This window comes from Syngnathoides biaculeatus, chromosome 11, assembly GCF_019802595.1.
Source record: "Syngnathoides biaculeatus isolate LvHL_M chromosome 11, ASM1980259v1, whole genome shotgun sequence".
Classification (NCBI taxonomy): domain Eukaryota; kingdom Metazoa; phylum Chordata; class Actinopteri; order Syngnathiformes; family Syngnathidae; genus Syngnathoides; species Syngnathoides biaculeatus.
Genome location: NC_084650.1, coordinates 10,930,789 through 10,952,506, shown reverse-complemented (window position 1 = coordinate 10,952,506; position 21,718 = coordinate 10,930,789). Strand labels below are relative to the sequence as shown.

The 21,718-nt window shown below is 47.0% G+C and overlaps 1 protein-coding gene across 1 annotated transcript in view; it reads left to right on the top strand.

Moving 5' to 3' along the window:
• LOC133508776 (ankyrin repeat domain-containing protein 50-like) overlaps positions 1-21,040 on the top strand; it is a 36,682-nt gene extending 15,642 nt beyond the window's left edge. The window contains 3 exon segments of the mRNA XM_061835180.1: positions 1,194-1,426; positions 16,957-17,961; positions 17,964-21,040. Coding sequence (XP_061691164.1) covers positions 1,194-1,426; positions 16,957-17,961; positions 17,964-20,461 — 3,736 coding nt within the window. The 3' untranslated portion in view covers positions 20,462-21,040.
• Positions 21,041-21,718: the final 678 nt, after the last annotated feature.

The following is a 21,718-nucleotide window of genomic DNA, read 5'->3' as shown; positions in this document are numbered from 1 at the left end:
CACGTTTCTGCTCCAGCGACTTCTTATAGGGAAATGTCACCAAGGAAATAATTCCCATCATAATCCGAACACCGACGAAAATACGACACCAAAATACCTGAAGAAATAAGAGTGCTGCCTTGAGATTCATTTTGGGACACTGCTCTCATGTTTAGAAATAGTAAATCAAATCATCGTTAGCCTGAAAATGAATTAAATTCCGATTAATCAGTCCCAGACCCCCCCTCCCCCATGTTTATTTTATTTTTTTAATAAAGGAAAACAGGTCAGTTAAAAAACAATCGTAATAAAACATTTAAATAGAACGTCAAGAAGGCGGCACGGTGGACCAGCTGTAGAGCTTTGGCCTCACAGTTCTGAGGACCCGGGTTCGATCCCGGCCCCGCCTGTGTGGAGTTTGCACGTTATCCCCGTGCCTCCGTGGCTTTTCTCCGGGTGGGCGCTCCGGTTTCCTCCCACGTCACAAAAACATGCGACATTAATTGGACACTCTAAATTGCCCCTAGGTGTGATTTTTGAGTGCAAATGTTTGTCTGTATGTGCCCTGCGATTGGCTGGCGACCAGTTGAAGGTGTGCCCGGCCTCCTGCCCGTTGACAGCTGGGATAGGCTCCGGCACTACCCGCGACCCTTGTGAGGATAAGCGACAAAGAAAATGGATGGATGGATAGAATGTCAAGAATTCCAGCGTGTATATTACAAATATTTAATTACATCGCCTGGTGTTTGTGACTTGACGATCGTAGATCAGTATAATGTGGAACACATTGATATTCATTTTTTTTCAGAGGATAAATAATTCAGGTATGTCGGTGTTAAATCGTCTGTTAATATGTTGCGGCATCGCTCGTGTTCAAATATCCATTATTTGAAACGTTATGACTACGCCACGTAGATGCTATTTGTTAACCCACCAATGGCGTTTCTCGTGATGTGTATTCGCATTAAACTAGCCGGGCGCAAAGGCAAATCAAACAACAGGTAATTCCCTTTGTTTGATGTTGAGTTTGATCGTAAACTCCATTTGGGAGCGGGATTGAGCAACTTGAAAGCTTTTTGAAGAATTGCTGCTTGTTGTGAAGGGGGTTGAGTTCACTGCCACCAAATTTTTTGCTTGCAATATAAAGCAAACAACACGAACCGGGAGATGGTTTATGTGTCAAAAAACAAATATTTTCCCCCTTCCTGTCTCAGATGCGTGCTCCTGCCACTTTTGAGCGCCAAGCCTCCGGCCCAGGCTCTCTTCCTGTTGGTGGACTCCGTGGATGAGGGGGGCCAGCTGGGCGAGGCGGAGCAGAGGTCGCCGCCGGGCTCCCCCAGGACCATCGCCGAGCTCCTCGCCAGCCATCACGAGTTCCTGCCGCCGTGGCTTCTATTGATCTGCTCTGCCCGGCGACAGAACAAGTCCATTACTAAACTCTTCACAGGTAAAAATAAAAAATGAAAAATAACTCTCCTCATCCTAACACTGATAGATAGTCTTGATACTTGCCACCTGAAACCGCATTTGCTGCCAAGCGTGTTCAACTCAACGTGGCCGAAAGACATCGGGCGTCACCGGTGCGGCACTCGCCTGATGTCCTGTGACACCCGACGCCGTTATCTTGACAGGCTAGCAGAGGCCATCCAATTAATCAACATGCCACCCGTCTTCACAAAAGCTCTCCAGCGCGCAGGTTGTTTTTTGTACAAGGAAACGGAATCAACCCAAATGACGGCGGCGTTTTGCATGTTTTATTTTGTTTTACAGCCCAAAGCTGGGCGTTGTGAAAGGGTTCGGAATGGTTCCAAAGAGAGAATTTGGATTGGATTGTGTCAGATGGAGCAGTCGCTTGACAAGGATGTGGAAGAGGAATCATCTGTTCTGTCAGTGGAACAATGCTAGGAGAAGACCGATCGTCGTAGTTGATGACTGATTTCTGTTTCTACAGTCGCAGATATTTCATAATGAAAAATATCATGGGACTTCTTCTTCTTCTTTTCCTTTCGGCTTGTCCCGTGAGGGGTTGCCACAGCGGGTCATCTTTTTCCATCATCTGTCTTCCCTTACAACATCCATCAACCTTTTCTTTGGTCTTCTTCCTCTCCCTCTTTTGCCTGGCAGCTCCATCGTTAGACTCTCTGGCCTCTGGACATGTCCAAACCATCGAAGTCTGCTCTCTCTCTCTCTCTCTCTTACCTTGTCTCCAAAACATCCAACTTTGGCTGTCCCTCTAGTCAACTCATTTCTAATCCTATCCAAGCTGCTCACTCGGAGTGAGAACCTCAACTTCTTCATTTCTGCCACCTCCAGTTCCGCTTCCTGTCCACCGTCTCTAATCCGTCCATCGTGGCCGGCCTCACCGCTGTCGTATAAACTTTGCCCCTTCATCCTAGCAGAGACTCTTCTGTCACATAGCACACCAGACACCTTCCGCCAGCTGTTCCGACCAGAAAAATATCATGGGACACTAACAAAAATTGTACAGATAATGAAATAATTATATTTCAATTCACTCGCTAATCTCAGTGATATTTTGCCCAATTAAGTGAAATTGGAAAGCTCCAACGGCGCACGGATAACGTCTCACATTTCATCACACTTCCCATCGCACAACAGTTGGGAATCACTGCTAGTCCATCACGAGCCTAAGGTAATGCAGTAGTACTGAAGTCATAATTACAGTAAATATTTGCTTGAAAACACTATTTGGCAAATTATAAGATCGTCAAATGGAAACGGTAATTACGGCAGTAACTGTTAGCGGCTTCTGCTCCGTGACGCTGCGTTTGTGAAGTCTTCTGTCAGTATCTTTGTAAATCAAGGCCCCCCGTACAGGTTTTGTCATTGCCATGCAGAGCTTAAACAACCTCCATTATCGGTCCGGTCTGTATTCATGGTAATATAAATTGTAGATGATATAAGTAATTGATTTAATGCCTCTTGCTTTAACACAACAGCTGAGGTAGCTAATAAACAATTGGTAGCATTGGGAACGAGTGACTCTTTAAGGGCCTGCCTTAGAGACTAGTTAGCAAGCTTATAGCGACTCAAGTCTCCCGGAGACTAACTGGGTCACAGTCAAATGTGTTCGCTTTCATCAGCGACTGCCCGGTGAAGTGATTGTCACGTTGTCTGGAGACGTCTCCCAGACATCTTCCTGGTGAAAATGAAAGCAGTATTTTGGTCTCCGGGGTACCGGTCGCCGCAAGTGATCAGCAACAACCCCGCCAGTGAGATAGGCTCTTAAGTGGGTCTTTGTTGAATACTGGAATCAGACTTGACTATCAGAGGTGAAAGACTTGGCGGGTAACCACAAATTCAACAAAGCTAGTCCAATCTGGTCGCAGAATATTCAGCAAGATTCTTGATATCCGGCACGGCGCAAAACATCCCAACTCTCAGTTTCCAACACCAATTGTAGATTAAAATGTTACTTCCATTGCTTTGTTGCCATCGTGGGCCGTGTTTTCAGTATAATTCAAGTACCCGTGTGAGAATTTGGGGGGATTAGATCCAGTAGACATGGTAGCTACTGCAGACCTCGGTCCAAATTACAGAGTAGGACTCGGATCGCTCTCTGTCTGTTGTAGTTTTACAGAGTTTTTCATCTGTTAAAAATGTGCTCAGTGTCTGTTGTCGTCCTCATCCTCCATTCTCGACCGCCGACTTTCACTTTTCCTTTTTCATGGCTCTTTTGACGGCGACAGGTTATTCATCAGGTTCTGGTTGAATCTGCAGGGCTAATGGGTGTCAACATTCTCCTCAATTAGCTGCTTTTAAGTGTAAGAACTAGCTCGTCGCATGATTCCACCATTTTGAAAGGAGTGAAGGTTACAGACAATAATTTCCCATTCTTTCTTTTAAATTTTTCGAATGTGAACGTCTGCCGCTGTATGCGTCGCAGCGCCTCATTTATTTCTCATTGAGTTTGTGCACTGGAACGTTTCCGCAAAGCCTACAATAGGCTTGCCTTTCCTCCTTTACGGATGCTTTTTGTTTTGTCTAGATTCAGTCTTCCGCTTTGCGCTGAAGGCAATAATAATGGCTGGTTCTGGCAGACATGCACATAAACAAAATAGCGGAACCCATTTTCCGTGGCCTGCCTCTAGTCATTTGTATTAGGAGTACACTTTAGTGATCCACCACTGTCTAAAATAGGACACCTGAGTACAGTTTACAAAAAGATTTCTGTTCCCATGACACCAACGGAATCCAAGCGACGCTGACTCATGGCATGTCTCGTCTGGCCTCTTTACATGCCGTAAAATCGCGAAAAGCTCCTAATAACGCCTAATAATTGGTGTGACGAGCCGAGATTCACCTTTCAATTATTATTTTCTACTCAAAAGCTGTGCTGATCTGAATTCTACAGGGCAATGTACGTCAATGCAAATGTTTTTGAAGCTGAATTTCACAGACAAGCTGGGCAAAACGTTCAAGCAAAAGGAAATGTCTGTGACAGTAGACGGATTTTGGATTCCAGTTGACGTATAAAACCGTCCATAGCAAATGAATGAGTTCACGTGTATTTTACCGGAATATATTGGTTGAAAAGGCGGCCATTTTATTCTGGATTGGTGACAGTTTGGAGTTTTGTGCATGAAATACTCTTGACTTTAAGATCACGACTATAAGAATCCTTGAGTGTAGAAGAAGTGCAGTTGTATTTGGGAGTCTTACACTTATTACCAAGCATTAGTTGCAGTTGACAGTTTTTCCTCCTCTACCCTCAGGAGAGCACAACTCTGGATTCTTCTTCCCTTGCTCAAGTATTATTCCTTGTGTCCGTCTCACGCTTTGGAATGCGCTCCGGTAACTTTTCAACACCTCGGAGACCGGGGCAGGATGAAGGAGGCTTTTTTTTCTTTTTTTTTTCTGAGGCCAACAGCAGAATGCCTCGCTCGCATCCGCTCAGCTCACAAAACAAAGACGCCTCTGTTTGCGACAGGGGTGCAAATTTGGATCTCCTGGCACTCGCGTGTTATGATCACTCATTTACGATAAAGCCCCAGACTCCCGACCCCCGGGTTGAACTTGGAATTTACAAACTGAAAAACATAGAATGTCGAAAATCTACAGAGAACTCTCCGCAACTGAGTTCAGTGCTACTGTACAGCCTCGATTGGGGCAGTTGGAGTGGAAACTTTGGTGTCAATTGTGGTCAGGAGCCGCTTAATCTGCACGGTAATTTTACAAGACGCCGGGGTCGGAAGGCAGAGCAAAGAAGAGCGTGCGATGGCGGTCGGGACATGCAACTCAAGTTTGCAAATGAGAGGTTTTTTTGAAATAAGGTGAAGAAGAATTTAAAAAAATGGTCGTGAACATTCCAATTGCTCGGGTTCCTCCGGACTCTGGAGGAGTTTCAACATTCAGACATGAAGCAAGGACCTTCAGAAAAATCAAATCTGTCAATTTTCTCTTTGACTACATACAAAGAGGACATGCGCACGGACCAGCAGCAGATGGTGTTTGGTCTCGGCACCTCCTCCGTGACTTCCACGTCAAACATCCAACCTTTTCCACCACAGCAAATCCCCGTGCATCGTCCTGAAAGGTGCACCATTTCCAAATCCGTTACAGTGCGATTACAATCATTTTCATCGGCACCATCAGAGGGGCCTCACCTTTTTCACCCGATTCACCTTTCAATGATCATTTTCTACTCAAAAGACCTTCAAATATTTAGGAAGTTGGCAGGAGGTGGATTGAGGCGTTTTCGCTGGTATAGTGGACAGTATCTCCGCCAGTCACGCGGAAGACCAGGGTTTGATTCCCCGACAGGGAGTTAAATAGAGGCCCCGCAGCTCAATGCGTAGAGCGTTGGCTCGGCAAACCGGGGGTTGTGAGTTCGTATCTCGCTGGGGGGCCTCCACTCCCCAAGAGGGGTTGCGTCAGGAAGGGCATCCGGCGTAAAAACTGTGCCAAACAAATATGACACGCTGTGGCGACCCCTGACGGGGACAAGCTGAAGGAGACGCAGGAGGCGGCTCAAGTGCAGTACACGCATACCGATAATCGGGGAATGATTTTGAGGGCGCTTCTACCTTTCGATCCAAGTCGGGAAAGGCCCGATTGTCAGCCGTCTCTCAAAGACCATCCTGAGCGATTATCCATTGGTGTGGAGTGCGTGGATCACATTTTTACCCATCTCTACAGTTGAAAATGTATCAGATTTGCAGCAACTATTAAGAAGAGAGGGACATGAAACCCTTGATGAAAATCTTTTCATGTTTTCCAGAGCTGGCTCTGATGCTTTGGTGGCTTTTAGTAACTGGAGAGATGGCTGGATAAAAATAAGGCAGCCATCTGAGTGAGCAGAATGTACTGAAGCTATTCATTCAACCGTCCCCTCCCCCATTTGTGACCAATTTGTTCCTTTGAAAATTCACTTCCTGCAAGGTAGCACCCTTCAGCCCATTATCAGGGCTGTTTAAAGGATGGATGGATAAAAACAGTGACGACGGAGCAGCGTGGTTTCACAATGAAAGCCCATCTTTTATGAAATGAAGGACGGATTGATTTTTGCTCATCTTTGTCGTTTAAAAACACCCCCCAAGGAAGCTCTGATCTCTTTCCATGGACAATTTGGTTCGGTCACAGTAGCCACGGTTAACTCAAACTCGATCCATTCTCAAGCGAGTACGTCCCAAACTGTGACCAAGTAAGGCTTTGGTGGGAAAGTGACTCAGTCCCACTGGCAAATGGATGACTCAGCATCATGCTGACATAATTGCAGGTAGCTGATAAACAGGAGAAACCGCTGACTACGTGCACCCTGCTATTTGCTGGTGCCATTCCGGCTATATGTCATCCATACAATGTTCGGATCAGTCAAATGCAAATATTTGATAACTGCACTTGTAAGCATCATACAGAGATGGAGTGCGACTGGGGCTGCGAAAGAGATCCCACCTCGGGTCCGTTTTACATCAGGGAAATTCCAGCTTTGCACTTTTACAAGCGCTTTCAGTGAGGTTTATTTCCCCCGATCAGGACATGCCTCGTTTTCTTTCTTTCGCCAATTTGATCCGTCGGCAAACTTTGAACGAGCCGCACATTCGTAGTCGCATTAATTCCCCCATTAATACCACCCCCCCCCCCCCCCCCCGCCCCTTCCGTGATCCCCGGAGCGATGAATCACAGATGTAATTAACTGTGCTATTTGGCTGGGAAATGCTACACAAAGCATGTGGTTTCATTTTGGGAGGCATGTCAGGGATGGGGGCGATCCTGAGATGACACAGTTTCAAGCCGTCTGACCCATACTAATCAGGTGGTCTTCAACACATGGCAAGCTTTACAGGTATTGAATCATGTAAAATTCCCTTCTATTGTACAATAAAAGCTAAATGCGTCTCAGGGCTGGCTCTCCTCTCAGAGGGAGATTACCGAGCCCACCCTGGGAACGTGAATCACGCACGTCCTTCACCTCGCCGTGCCCGCTGCTGTGAATGCTGCGTTCTTTATGCCCAGGCTGCCAAGAGACACAAGTGATTTACTGCAGACGTTCACAAAGGAGAAGAGTACGTTTAAAGAGCCGGCGCATCTCTCAAACACGTCCCTTTGTCATCACGGCGCGCAGACGAATCTTAACACAGCGGCGCTGCAAAAAGGTCAATGTCATTTTTAACATCTCTCGCGTATATACATTTTTCTTCGAGATTCCGCCTCATTCGGAGGTCACCGCAAGAGCTTCTGGCACGCGGACAACACAAATAGTTGTAAAGCAGCAAGTTGTTTTACTTCTTCTGGACAGCAGGAACGCTCCCCCCAAGACAGACAGCTCCATGCCTATGAATAGGCCGTAAACTATTTGTTCCGATGGTTGACACGTACCAGTGCCCAAGACATACTGTGACCAAATAAATCAAGAACTTCATCAGGGATTACAAGGATTTGACCAATTTGAAGATTAGAAGATAGTCTATGGTCGGAATTTATCGTTTGAAACCAAAAGAAAATGATCTTGGAAAATAGCCTTGGAAGGTCTTCCCTATCTCCTACCCTTCCTTATTCTGCACACGTTCCGAGTTTTAACTATTTTAACGTTTTTTTGGGTTGTTTTTTTTTTTTTTTTCTTACTGTGGAAAACCCTACGGTACACATCACAAGGAAAATAATTGCCGAGTATATTCCTTCTGGCCGTTGAGCATGTGTACTCGAGATGACAACGCTGCACAGCACCTACGATCACGAGTCTCCCAACTCAAATCCGACGTCCCTCGTAGTTCCGTGAGAGGCGGCGTCATGCCGCAGGGCAGCTAGATTGCCACGGAATACAAGGGAAGAAGAAATAGTAGCAGGACGCCAAATGGAAAAGGCTAGAAGAACTGTTGTCTGGCAACTGCATTGCAAACGCTTCGTCTCGTTATTTTAATTGCGGTGAACGACGTGGGAGAGGTTCTAAAAACACTCAACACGAGTTGCTCTTCTCCATTAGCGTCCGTCAACAGGGCAAACTTTCCTCATTGGCTGTCGTTCTGTTTCACATCCCGTCGCAGTCACCCTGGCTCGGCTCGATTTGGCGATGAGGATTTGCTAATGTGGATATTGAACCGGTTTAACGTTTACGAGCGTTGGCCTCGGCTGTTTTCCAAGCAGGCCGGTGTGGAAAAAGTAGTTTTAACACAGCCCACACCGGAGCATAATAGATCCCGATAATATTTTAGGGACATCTGATCATCTGTAGTTTGCTGAGGGGAAAATGCTTAAATATGGATGGCCCAATTGTGGCTATGTGTGTAACATGCTTTGCTGTTTACGCTGGAAAATGTACCATTTCGAATTGGACCCAACTTATTATTATTATTATTATAATGAGGTTTTTTGATGATGATATAATGAGTCGAGGAAAATGTCTTCTTCGAGATCATCGCGACCCGTCCGGCGGATTTACGCTCAACATTCACGCATGCGATGTCGTCTGGTAGGCTGCGAGTCGACTACCACTTGAGATGAACTGAAGACGGTAATCCTGACTGAATACTGTAATTTCGCCATCGTGGAGTCTGACTGCTGGCTAAATTACAGGTCTATCTCCGGCAACGCCACTGCAGTGACATGGCAGACGCATCTGTGTGATGCCCTTTGGTATGTGGCATACCTCTGCCAAGTGCTTACACGGAGCGTTTTTAATCTTTCCGAGGCTCTGGAGCAGTTAGGCAGAGGTAGACTTGTCGGATTACGCTTTAATTAAAGGGTGTTATAATTATGTCTTAATTAGACTTTAGTATGGATAAAATAGAAGGAATTCTGCCTGTTCTTGTTCCCGTTGCTTTTAATCCTTTTTGGCCTCATAACCTAATTGTCGGTGGTAACTCGGAATTTGCCTTGCTGTCGATATTTCCTGGGTCTGGATGGATTGCCAGTGAAACGATTCCACATCTTTCTGCCGTTGCTTTGCCGGCATCCAATGATTCAAATCTGAGGTGCGTATTTGTCGTGCCAGTGATAGGAAACGTGCGGAAAGTCAGCAAGTGAATTGATGAACGTAAAACAAGGCCAAGCGGTAAGGAATCTGATCCTGTGGGGGGTTGAAACTCGCAGCGCTCAGAGCTTTATCGCACCCTCGAGTGGGAGAGTTGTGTGCTGCGAATACTGATAATTCTACATCGACATGTTAGGTCACATTCCCATTTGTCGGTTCGCAATTCTCGGGCTACTTTTATCGTTTGACGAAAACCCGTCTCGTTCTGACTTGGAAACTAGTTGCTGACCTGATGGGGACTCGGGTCTGCCGGTTGCAGAGTCCTCTTCCGTGATGTCTCCTGGAGACGAGCCAGCTCGCCAGGGAGTTGCGGTCAATCCAAACATGTTCAATTTCAGCGGAGTTATTTTGGTGACTCCTTGAAGTGCTCACTATTTATTAACATTAAAAGCTTAATGTCACAAAGCTGTGTGGAAACAAAAAAAATGAAGCTGGACACTTCCAGTTCTGGATACTTTATGCCGCTGAAACCATCAGAACCATCGCCACAATATTTAGGATTTTCATGGACTTTAAAGAATGTTCCACTCCATACGCTCACTTGAGTAAAAGCTTAACATAGCTTAATGACGTAGCTGAAAATCGGTCATCACCAAACTGGATGTGGGCATCTCTACTTTTCCCCACTTCCATTTCCGAAACCATTACAACGATTGTCTCAATAGTTTGGATTTCATGGACCATAAAGCAATGTCCTCATTCTCAAGGACCGTCCCAGCCCAGCTGAGCACCGACAAAATTTCGTGACACGTCTCCAGCAGAAGAAAAGAATACTTTGGCCACGAATACATTATTCTTTTGTTTGGCTCCTCAACTCTCGACAGGGCAGCAAGTTCCAAACGCCACCTGGAGGTAACAAGCACCGTGCCTGCTGCATATTACTGTTTTTTTCTTTGATTCCAACATTTTTATGATTGTGAGAAGGCAACATTTAAATCACGACTAAAATGGCATTAAATGGTCAGCCTGCATGTTAAAAGTCTGAACAGGTTCGTCTGAATTCCGAGCTGTGTTTCTGCGTGAATAAATGACACGTGGAAACCAATGTCCCGCTCCCTGTCGGCAATCAGTCAGTAACTTTACATCTCCATGTTTTAAAAAAAAAAAAAAAAAAAAAACATACATTATATGCATTTTTCAAGAATATACAGTCTATACTGTAGGTCTATAACATGCACGTTTTAGAGAATTAATCGTTACCTTGTCTGGAGACATCCCCCAGAAATATTCCGAGCAATATTTTCGTCTCCAGACTGAGAACAAGCGATCACCATCGGGAGCCTCAGTGACGACACCGCCCGGCCCGTCAGATGGTTTACGATGGTACTGACATCAAGCACTGCAACGGTGTGCAAGAAACTTGTACGTGCCGGAGTCTTTTTCATTTGATCATTTTGTATTTAGATATTTCATCTTCAAGTCCCCTGAGGTTTTTTTTTTTTAAACCAGTATTTACTGTAATTACAGCTTTCTTACCGTGTTAACATATAGTAGTAATAGGCTACTGCGCATTCTGACTTTTGTCCCGTGCATATTTAAAGATGGCGTACTATGCCCCCTTTTAGTTTTCCTGGTTGACGATTACATCACAGAATATGTAAATAAGATAGCTGCCAATATGATGAATAATCATAATAGAAAAAAAAAAAAGTCTACTTTTGAGACCTATTTTTGAAACAAGTGCAATTGAATAATGAGTGGCCAAAAATTATTATTATTTTTTTTTAATTTCCAGCAATAGTCCGGGGTCAAAAAGCCTTTAGTATGTGAGCGACGGCATTTGGCTACATTTTCTTGATTGATACGGGTTATTGCTATCCATCCATCAATTTTCTAAGCCGCTTATCCTCACAAGGGTAACGAGATTGCTGGAGCCATCCCAGCTCTGCTCAGACAGGAGGTGGAGTACACACGGAACTGTTTTTTTTTCTAATGAATATTACATCAAATCAGAACTATAGTCTGTAGTCGTCGATTGTTAATGCGTGCTTTCCTTTGGGAAAAAAAATTCTGAAATTTATGTGAAAATGTGCTAACATTGTTCTCTCCATGTAGCATCTAGCTTAACTATCCATAGGTGAATACCATGTTGTTATTCTTTATGTCAAATCAACAGCGTGAAACAGAAAACGAGTACGGCGCGCCATTTCACCAACCGTCAATCAACTCCTAATGATCGATTATGCACATCCCAACAGATTAGAATCTAAAATCACACGACATCTAGCTCAACAACGAAGGATTTGCTTCGCTAAGGTTCTAGTCTACGATTACGATTTTTAAATGAAAACTGTCAAAAAAAAAAAAAATGCAATTTATCCATCATGTCGGATCAGCCTCACTCAACCTTTCAAGCTGAACAGACCATTTTATGAAAAAAAAAAAAAAAAAAACATCTTTCAGGCGGTTATTTGAGTACTTGTCAACTTGCTCAGCTGCGGTGTTGAAAGAAGCAAAGTGAAATACGGTGATAAGTTTGCAATACGTCGGCGTGGCCAGGTGCAAGGGAGCGCCTCGTACCGCAGATTAGTGTCCCGTTGCGTCATGAAGTGCTTCTGCCAGTCAAAAGTTGCGGGTACCTTGTGTACCTCCACTCGCCCCCCTTCCCTCCGTAGACCTGTTCAGTTAAACCACAACAGGTTTGACTGGAAAGCGGCTTTCAATTTAGCGGAAAGCACGTTTGAGCATGATCGTCGTCCCCAGGGCAACATAATTACTTGGGCGAAACGATGGTGATGCAGTGCCGTTCATAAAAAAAAAAAAAAAAATCTTCCATCATCTCTCATAAGAAAGATAAACAGAGAGCTTGGCAAACAAAACAGTCTCTCTCTCTCTCGCAGATGAAATAACCACACTTGTCTGCAGTCCCTTGTGGACTCTGGTCCTCATACTTGCGTCAAGCAGTTTGGCGGACTCGTGTTCGCCGGAGCGGCGATCGGCGCAGCTGTCGAGCAGACGCCGTTGCGAACGGCTTTGCGGGAGCGTCTGAGGGCAGCCGGGCTTAGGTTTCTGTTTTCTTTGCTGGTCTCAAAACGGAACGCGGACGATTGGAGACGCCGCATCTCTTCTTGAAACGCTGACCCATGAGCTCACGCCACCGGTCCCCCCCCGGTGCACACATGGCCCCCGACCGGTTTGAAAATATTCAAAAAATAATCTCCAAGGCAAACAGTCGCTCTTTTGTACTTGGAGCTGTGTCTCCTGTGGCTGGTGTCCAGTTCTGTAACAAGTAGCAGCTGGCTGAGAGGCCTTTTTACTCTGGCGCTGCATCTCTCGCACTGATGAATGTGGCATTTGTTGTTTGTTTCGCTGCCACTATTGTTCGGACCTAAAAGCGACCACACAGCTACTACAGTCGAGGCTTTGTCGACTGAACAAGATGAAGTTTTTGGAAGGCCTCTGTGGCCAAGCAACGTGTTGCATTCCTGTGTGCCGTTTAACTGGGATTCTGTCAAAAATCCTCTCTGGACTAGGGGATAGCTGGTACTGAGCTCCGGTATTAAATGGGCCCCGAGCTAAATAATTAAACACCAGAGTATCGATGAGATACAGCACCCTTAACGGTTCTATTAACTGTCTCGTAGTAATTACTCACATTCATTATTGATTTATTTTCCACATTTTACCCCTTAGTAACTTGCAATCAAATTGAGATATTAGAGACGAGCAGTTCTAGCAGTTCTACACCACGGTTTTCTAACTAATTGTTTTTATCTTGAACGTTATATTTGTGATTTGTTCAACAAAGATCTTTTGTCTGAAAATCATTATTTTCGTTCACTTATTTTTCATGACTCTTTTCGCAGTTGTATTACAAAATGAAGACAAAAAATTCTCTCTCTCGCTCTCGATACATGGCAAACGGCGATCTTGTAGATTGCAATTAAAATTAAATGACAGAACAAAAGCAAGCATACTGCTGTACAACTGCTCCCGCGTAAACGCAATATTTTTTGCACAGAATACGACAGCGGCTCAACTTCACGGCGGTTGCAAACTCCCGCATTCTCCTCCCCTGGAGGTTTCAAGTGACTATCCTCACAATTGTTGTGTCAGTAACCACGGAATGTTTTGTCTCCGGCAGAAAGGCGATTTGATGTTGTTTCGCTGAGGCGCTATCGCGGCTTAAAGAATTCCTCCATACGAGACCGTGTGCTCACGTGGATCCCTCGGTGAATAAAAGCCAATTAAATTCCACTTCTGGGGAAAACATTCCTTTTTCATCGGAGCCCTTTAATGGACTCTTCCCCTCAGCTTAGCTCGTGGCTTACCCAGCTGCTGCGAACTCACAGTGGTCTGTAGAAGGCTACGGTCAAGAGACTCGGTGACATCAGAATTTCACGCTCCGACAAAATACATCGAGTCAGGTCGAAGAGAATCCCAATCGTCTGAGATTCTAAAACAAAAGAACACGTGTTGTCATATTCTCAGATGTTTCTGATAAAAGATGGAAGGACTGTTGCCGAGTAAACAAATCTCCCAAGTGAGCTGTCACGATGAGTAATCACGGCACCGCAATCTGCGACTGTTTTCTGGTAGTCACGCATATTTCCAAAATTCCGCTATTGTGATTCGATTGATTTCTGGGGTTGGAACTGGAGCAAAAAGCCATGTGGCCGAAGGAAAGAAAGGGAGGGGGTGGGGGGGGGGGGGGCAACGGCGCGTGGTTGAGTCCAAGTGGGTTAGGGTCATTGGGTTTTTGGGTCACGAACACTCCCTGTTAGTGTAGCAAGTATAAGCTAACTTTATAGCTGTAACAATGGAATATGTCAGTGATGTTCTTACATACACACACACACAACACAAGAACGCGAGTGATTTAAAAAATTCTATCCAGGCCTCAAGGACAAAGCGATTCAGACGTTAGCGGTGAGTGCGTGCGATTACAAGAACACCAACCCTCGTCTTGGATCTTTGTCCCAAGGTTCACGACATGCTTGGGAACTGCCGCCTTGTCGGTCTTGTTTGCTAAGCGGCCTCCAGGTGTGGGTTGGCTGTGCCTCGTGGGAGTAAAATTCCACAAGCCCGTTCCTGTCCAAACAGTAGCGTCGGCTTTGGCAGCAGTTTGAGTAAGGTTAGATTTCCCATTTGGGGTGTTTTCCAAGTGAAAAGCAATCCCAAATACAAATGACCACCGAGCTAAACATTCAATCAGTACCCGGTTAACTGAGGTCCCTGGTGGCCACGTAACCCGAATACGGAAGCAAGCACCTTATAGCTACTCCTGATGACAGTATTGATTTGGATGAGGATTTTTCAAGGCTGCGCTATCGACTGGAAAAAGAGAAAGTACCGCAGAAAAGATGGATTTTCACACCACTGTACAAACTAGTTCATTCGTCACCTTGAAACCTCGAATGTCGGTATTGTCGTAAACTCCCAGTAAACTAGTAAAATCACCGACTTTAGTTTTAGTGGTGTGTAACGCTGGACAAGGCTGTACCCCGCTGTACTCTCTTCGGAACAGGGGGCAATAGACTTTCCCCGAATAGCAAAAAAAATGCAACTGAAATCGTCCCTTTCATATGTATGGATGTATATTTAGATGGGGGTGGGGGTGGGGGCGGGGGCGGGGGGGGGGGGTAAAGCCCTTTTCTTCAGGGATAACTTGATGTAAAAACCCTCATTATTGTCGGATCTTCTGGTCCCGGCGGCCCTGAAAACGGTGGGAATTGTCAAGAAAGAAAGCTCAGAAATACTCTCCCGAGCGTGGTGATCACAGATGGCTTTAACATACAAGAAAGCGCATCGTGACGAAAACCGTGGTGGAGCTCTTATCGTCTCCGGAAAGTAATTATTCCGAAAGATGTTCATTAAGCTTCATCTCTCTCAGCAGAAAAAAGGCCTACGATCGAAGCACACCATGCGCAATCAGCGAGGCCATAGGATTCCTCCCTCCCTTGCCGCCTCCCTCCTACAACAACTCCTCATAAACAACGCTCGTGTCTTGCTCTTAACATTTGCGCCGATTGTGGCGCCAAACACGCGGCGATTTAGCCAGACGACATGTTTTCTTTCAGCGGGAGGAGACTCGTTTTTTCACCCCAGTCTGTTCTTGCATCATACAACTGCGTCTGTTGGCGTTCTTTTTGTCGTGGCCGAACACATTTCTCGGATTTTATGGAGGTTATTCTTCCACGATAGTTGGCATTTCAACTGAAACGTATGCACGCTCCTCGGCTGTTAAAACAATCTCACACAGCGAGAGCATTCCGTTAAGTTTAGCCGTCCCAGATTTGTTTTCCCTTCATTGCTGATTGGCCGAGTTCAAAGCTGACCTCTGCTTGATGGTCTCTTCTGCCAGCAGCCAGAGGGATGACACACTCATTTCCTCCAAAAGGACGTGTTTTAGTGGGTTATCCCATCCGTGCCTTAGGAGATTAAAGATTAGCTCAACCTAATTATCTAAAAAAAAGTACCAAATCAATGGCTAAATACAGAGGATGATTTCAAACTTGGCCTAAAATCGCCTCACATCGGTCTATTGAGCTCGCTGATTTAAAAGCCACACAAATCCATCCATCCAATATTTGTATTTTCCTTTTTTTTTTTTTTTTTTTTTTAGTGCTTGTCCTCACTAGCATGAGCTGCATCTTATCCCAGATGACTTTTGGCAAAAGGCAGATTAGACGCTGGACTGGTCTTCAGTCAGTTTCTAGGAACAGTTCGCACTTGGTTTACGCTTATGAAGAATTTAGTTTCCAGTTAACCTGCACGTTTTGGGAGTGTGGAAGGAAATGTGAGCACTGAGCAAGGAGACGAAAAACAAAAACTCTACAGAGGCAAGACGACGCTGAGACTCAAACCCCCGGCCCTCAGAACTGTGAGGCAGACTTGGTAACCACAAGCCTACCAGCCACACATTGCTTGTACAAATACAGGAGAAAACGAAAACTGCCTTTTTCTGTAGCCAGGATGGATCACTTCGCCTTCACTGGGGGGGCTGCATTACTCTTTCAGTATGATGATGGTTAGCGCATCTGCCTCACAGTTCTGAAGGCCAGGGTTCAAATCCCGGCCTTGCCTGTGTGGAGTTTGCATGTTCTCCCCGTGCCACTTTCCTCAAACATCCCGAAAACATGCATTCATTGGAGACTCGAAATTTGCCTTTTTGGTGTGATTGTGAGTGTGATTGGTTGGTTGTCTCTGTGGGCCTTGCGATTGGGGGGAAACTGGTCCAGGGTGTACCCCGCCTCCTGCCTGATGACAGCTGGTGTAGAGGCTTCAGCACTCCAGCAACCCTTATGAGGATAAACAGCTCAGAAAATGGATGGATGGATGGATGGATGGAGGGATGGATGTAGAGACAGACACATTAAGGACTGCAGAGAATTTGTTGCTCCTGGGTTGCAGAAAATCCTTAAGCCACCGATGTGTTTAAGTGTCAAGTGTTAGGTTAATGTTGTAGCTTTTCATCTGCATTTCATCCTGTAATTGTTTCATGATTCCGTATAGTTTTCATTCATTTTTTTTTGTCTTCCACACAGGATTCAGGAAAATCAGCCTGGACGACCTGCGCAAGGCCTACATCGTCAAGGACGTACAACAGTACATTCTCCACCGTCTGGACCAGGAGGAAGCCCTGAGGCAGCATCTCACCAAAGAGACGGCGGAGATGCTCAACCAGCTCCACATCAAGAGCAGCGGCTGCTTCCTCTACCTGGAACGAGTGCTGGACGGCGTGGTGGAGAATTTCATCATGCTCCGCGAGATCCGCGACATCCCCGGCACGCTCAATGGCCTCTACCTGTGGCTCTGCCAAAGATTGTTTGTCAGGAAACAGTTTGCCAAAGTCCAGCCGATCCTCAACGTCATCTTGGCCACATGCAGACCTCTCACGGTGAAGGAACTGTACCACGCAGTTTGGACCAAAAACACTGCACTCACCCTGGAGGAGTTTCAGAAAAAGATGGACATCCTCTCCAAGTTGTTGATGGATGGTTTCCAGAACACCAAAATCCTTTTTCACTACAGTTTTGCAGAGTGGCTTCTGGACGTGAAGCATTGCACGCAAAAGTACCTCTGCAATGCTGCGGAGGGACACCGTATGCTGGCTATGAGTTACACGTGCCGGGCGAAGCAGCTCAAACCCCTCGAAGTACAGGAATTTGCACTTCACCTCGTGAATTCCAATCTGCAGATTGAACCGGTCCACTTGGCTCTTTGGATGGTCTGGAACGGTACCCCCGCTAAAGACTCGCTTACCACCTCCATACCGAGGGAACAGGAGGTTTTGCAACTTCTCGTCAAAGCCGGCGCTCACGTGAACAATGAAGACGACCACGCCTCGTGCATCGTACAGCAGGCCTTGGAGAGAGAGGATTCCATACGGACTTTGCTAGACAATGGAGCCTCTGTGAATCAGTGCGACTCCAGTGCTAGAACGTTGCTCTCCAGCGCAGCGTACAGTGGCAACCTTGATGTTGTCACTTTGCTCATCTCCAGAGGGGCGAACATGGAGCTAGAAGACGACCACGGACAAACGGCGCTCACCCTGCTGCCAGGCAAGGCCACACCAAAGTGGTCAACTGCCTCATCGGCTGCGAGGCCAACATCAACCACACAGATCACGATGGCTGGACAGCGCTACGCTCCGCCGGATGGGGGGGACACTCAGAGGTGGTGTCTGCTCTGCTGTACGCCGGCGCCAAAGTGGACTGCGCCGACGCCGACGGCAGGACGGCTTTGAGGGCGGCTGCTTGGGGCGGCCACGAGGACATTGTGTTGAACCTCCTCCAGCACGGGGCCGAAGTCAACAAGGCCGACAACGAAGGAAGAACAGCCCTCATCGCCGCTGCATACATGGGACACCGGGAGATAGTGGAGCATCTCCTGGACCACGGGGCGGAAGTCAACCACGAGGACACGGATGGTCGGACTGCCCTCTCTGTGGCAGCTCTCTGTGTCCCCGCCAGCAAAGGCCACGCCTCTGTGGTGAGTCTTCTCATTGACAGAGGGGCAGAGGTAGACCACTGTGACAAAGACTGCATGACGCCTCTCCTGGTGGCCGGCTATGAAGGACACGTGGACGTCGTCGATCTACTTTTGGAAGGCGGCGCCGACGTGGACCACACGGACAACAATGGGCGCACCCCTCTCCTCGCAGCCGCATCCATGGGTCACGCATCAGTTGTCAACACCTTGCTTTTCTGGGGTGCGGCCGTGGACAGCATCGACAGCGAGGGGAGGACCGTGTTGAGCATCGCGTCCGCTCAAGGCAATGTGGAGGTCGTCCGAACTCTGCTGGACAGAGGTCTGGATGAGAACCACCGGGACGACGCTGGGTGGACCCCGCTGCACATGGCATCCTTCGAAGGCCACAGGCAGGTGTGCGAAGCCCTCATCGAGCAAGGTGCCCGATGCACAGAGGTCGACAACGACGGCAGGATACAGCTGATCCTGGCCGCGCAAGAGGGGCACTACGACTGTGTTCAAATTCTTCTGGACAACAAGTCATGTTTAGACCAGAGAGGCTATGATGGGAGGAATGCTCTTCGGGTGGCGGCGCTGGAAGGTCACCGGGACATTGTGGAGCTTCTGCTAAGCCACGGCGCCGACATCGATCACAAGGACGCCGACGGGCGTCCGACACTTTACATACTGGCTCTAGAAAACCAGCTGGCAATGTCGGAGTACTTCCTGGAGAACGGCGCCAATGTGGAAGCTTGCGACACGGAGGGAAGGACGGCCCTCCACGTGTCCTGCTGGCAGGGTCACTGGGAGACGGTCCGGCTGCTCATCAATTTCCATGCCGACGTCAACGCTTGTGACAACGAGAAGCGCTCCGCTTTGCAATCGGCCTCCTGGCAAGGCCACACCAGAGTTGTTCAGTTTCTAATAGAAAACGGCACACGGGTCGACCACACGTGCAACCAGGGAGCGACGGCCTTAGGCATCGCCGCCCAGGAGGGTCACATCGACGTGGTCCAGATACTTCTTGAGAACGGTGCCGACCCAAACCACGCCGACCAGTTCGGACGTACGGCAATGAGAGTGGCGGCCAAAGGGGGCCACTCCAACATTATTAAACTCTTGGAAAAGTATGGGGCCACAACTCTCAATGGCAGCAATCCGTCCCCAGTGCACACGATGGATGACAAAATGACTGGCAAAATGCAATCTCTCACCATCAAGTCCAGCAGTTCTGGCAGCACCGGCGCGGGAGATCTGCAATCGACAGGACGCGGCGGTCTCGCCAACGGTCCTGTGCACGCATTCAGTTCGCCGTCAGAATCCCCCGACTCCACAGTAGATAGACAGAAATCCTCACTGTCCAACAATTCACTCAAGAGCTCCAAGAACTCGTCCTTGAGGACCACGTCGTCCACGGCCACGGCGCAAACTGTGCCTATAGACAGCTTCCACGGCATGACGTTCACCGAACAAATCCAGCAGCACTCGTTGCCCCGTAGCCGCAGCAGGCAATCCATCGTCTCGCCTTCCTCCACCACAAAATCCGTCAGCCAGCAGCCACCGCCGTCGCCATCCAACGACTTTGACTGGTCCTTGCCGAAATCCGGACTCAAGTCCACAAAGGGAACCAAGCTTGTAAACGGTATGGCAAACAGCAAGGGAGGGCCGGACAAGAAAAAATCCAAGAACGGTGGCTCGCCGCAGGACCAGGTCCTCGAGTATGAGATGACCCAATTGGACAAACGCCTCGCCCTCAATAAGTCGGTTGTTAAGGACGCCCACTGCAAGGTGGTATTCGGAAGTTCGGCGCAGCAGGACCAGCTCTTCATCCACAAACAGAGCTGCGCTGAGAAAAAACGCAACGGCATCATGACCAACCCCAATTACCACCTACAGGGTCACCAGGTCTTCTTGGGTCGGGTTTCAGTTTCTCGGCCGGGCCAAAACCGAGGCCACCACCAGGACGTCCTAGAGAACTACCCCATTGGAGACACAGAGCTAAGCCTTAAACAAGCCCTCAGACTGCAGATTGAAGGATCAGACCCCGGCTTCGGCTACAAAAAGGAGACCCCCTTATAGTCGCTTGTGAAAGACGGCACATTTGCAGCAACCCACTTTTTGGTCTCTGCCGGATCAGATTTAATCAGACTTGCATGAAGAATGTTCTCCATCTGGACCGTTTCCTCCCTAAGAAACACTCAACTCCTTCCTGAATGCCAACGGTCACAAACGTGCCAGAGCAACTGCATTTGGGAGATCTCAAAAACTGGAAACCGTACTCGGGGTGGGGGGCGCCTTGAGGTTTTCTGTGAACTGATACTCAATGTGCCTACATTCTGTTACAGCCTTCTCCGTGCAAAACTATCTTTATAATTTAATATACTATTTAATGAAAAAAAAAAAAAAAAAAAGAAGAAGAAGTGTATGCACTTTGGAAAGAGTCGAATGACGGACATGCTTTTGTTTGATTTCCTCTGTCGGGCCATCCCCCTTTTCTTCATCCGCAGTTGTTTGATTGTTTCTCGGCTGTGGAGCGTATGAACACTTGAATGTTGTATCTTAAGGCCGCCTTCCTCCAAATATTCCATTATGTTCCGTGTTGAAAGTAGTCCTGGCGATTTAGCATATGATATGAGGCCATATTTATTTTATTTTTTTTTTTTGGGGGGGGGGGGAATGTCACTTTTTTGGGGTGGGGGGGGCATGTTTTTGCTCTACCATGGTGCTGTTGTATTTGGACAAGTTGCCTGCAGCTATTTTTTGGACTCCTGTTCTAAGTGTTCGATGACAAAAAGGATAACAAAGGTAAATTTTTGTCCCCATGGGATTTTTCTTTTAGCTTCTTCTCTTTGGTTGTGTGTTTATATATATATATATTTTTTTGCGATCGCATAACAATATTTAAATATATCCGCATTGGTTTGGTGCTAAACGACACGGTTCTGTTGTCCGAGTGGAACGCCGTCAAAGGGGTCAAATGGGAGAGACGTGAAAACGGCTTAAAAGGAGGTTTAGACTCTTAAAAGCCAAAGTTGGGAGAAGGAAAAAAAAAAAAAACAGCCAAAACTGAAAAATAAACATCTGTTTTTCATGAACACTGCAGTTACAGGCTTTGTCATATTTTTGCATCACGTCGTTCTATTTTTCGCCACGGACTACAATCGTGCCGACCTGTCGCATGTACAAACATCTTGGAAAGGCCTGAAATCTGCAGTCTGCTAGGAAAAGGAAAAGGAAAAAACAAAAAAAAATCAGTTCGACACCTCAATGTATTTTTGTCTGCCATCTTGCCGTGATCAGGACTGTAAATATCTCACGATGTACATGCAACGTTCA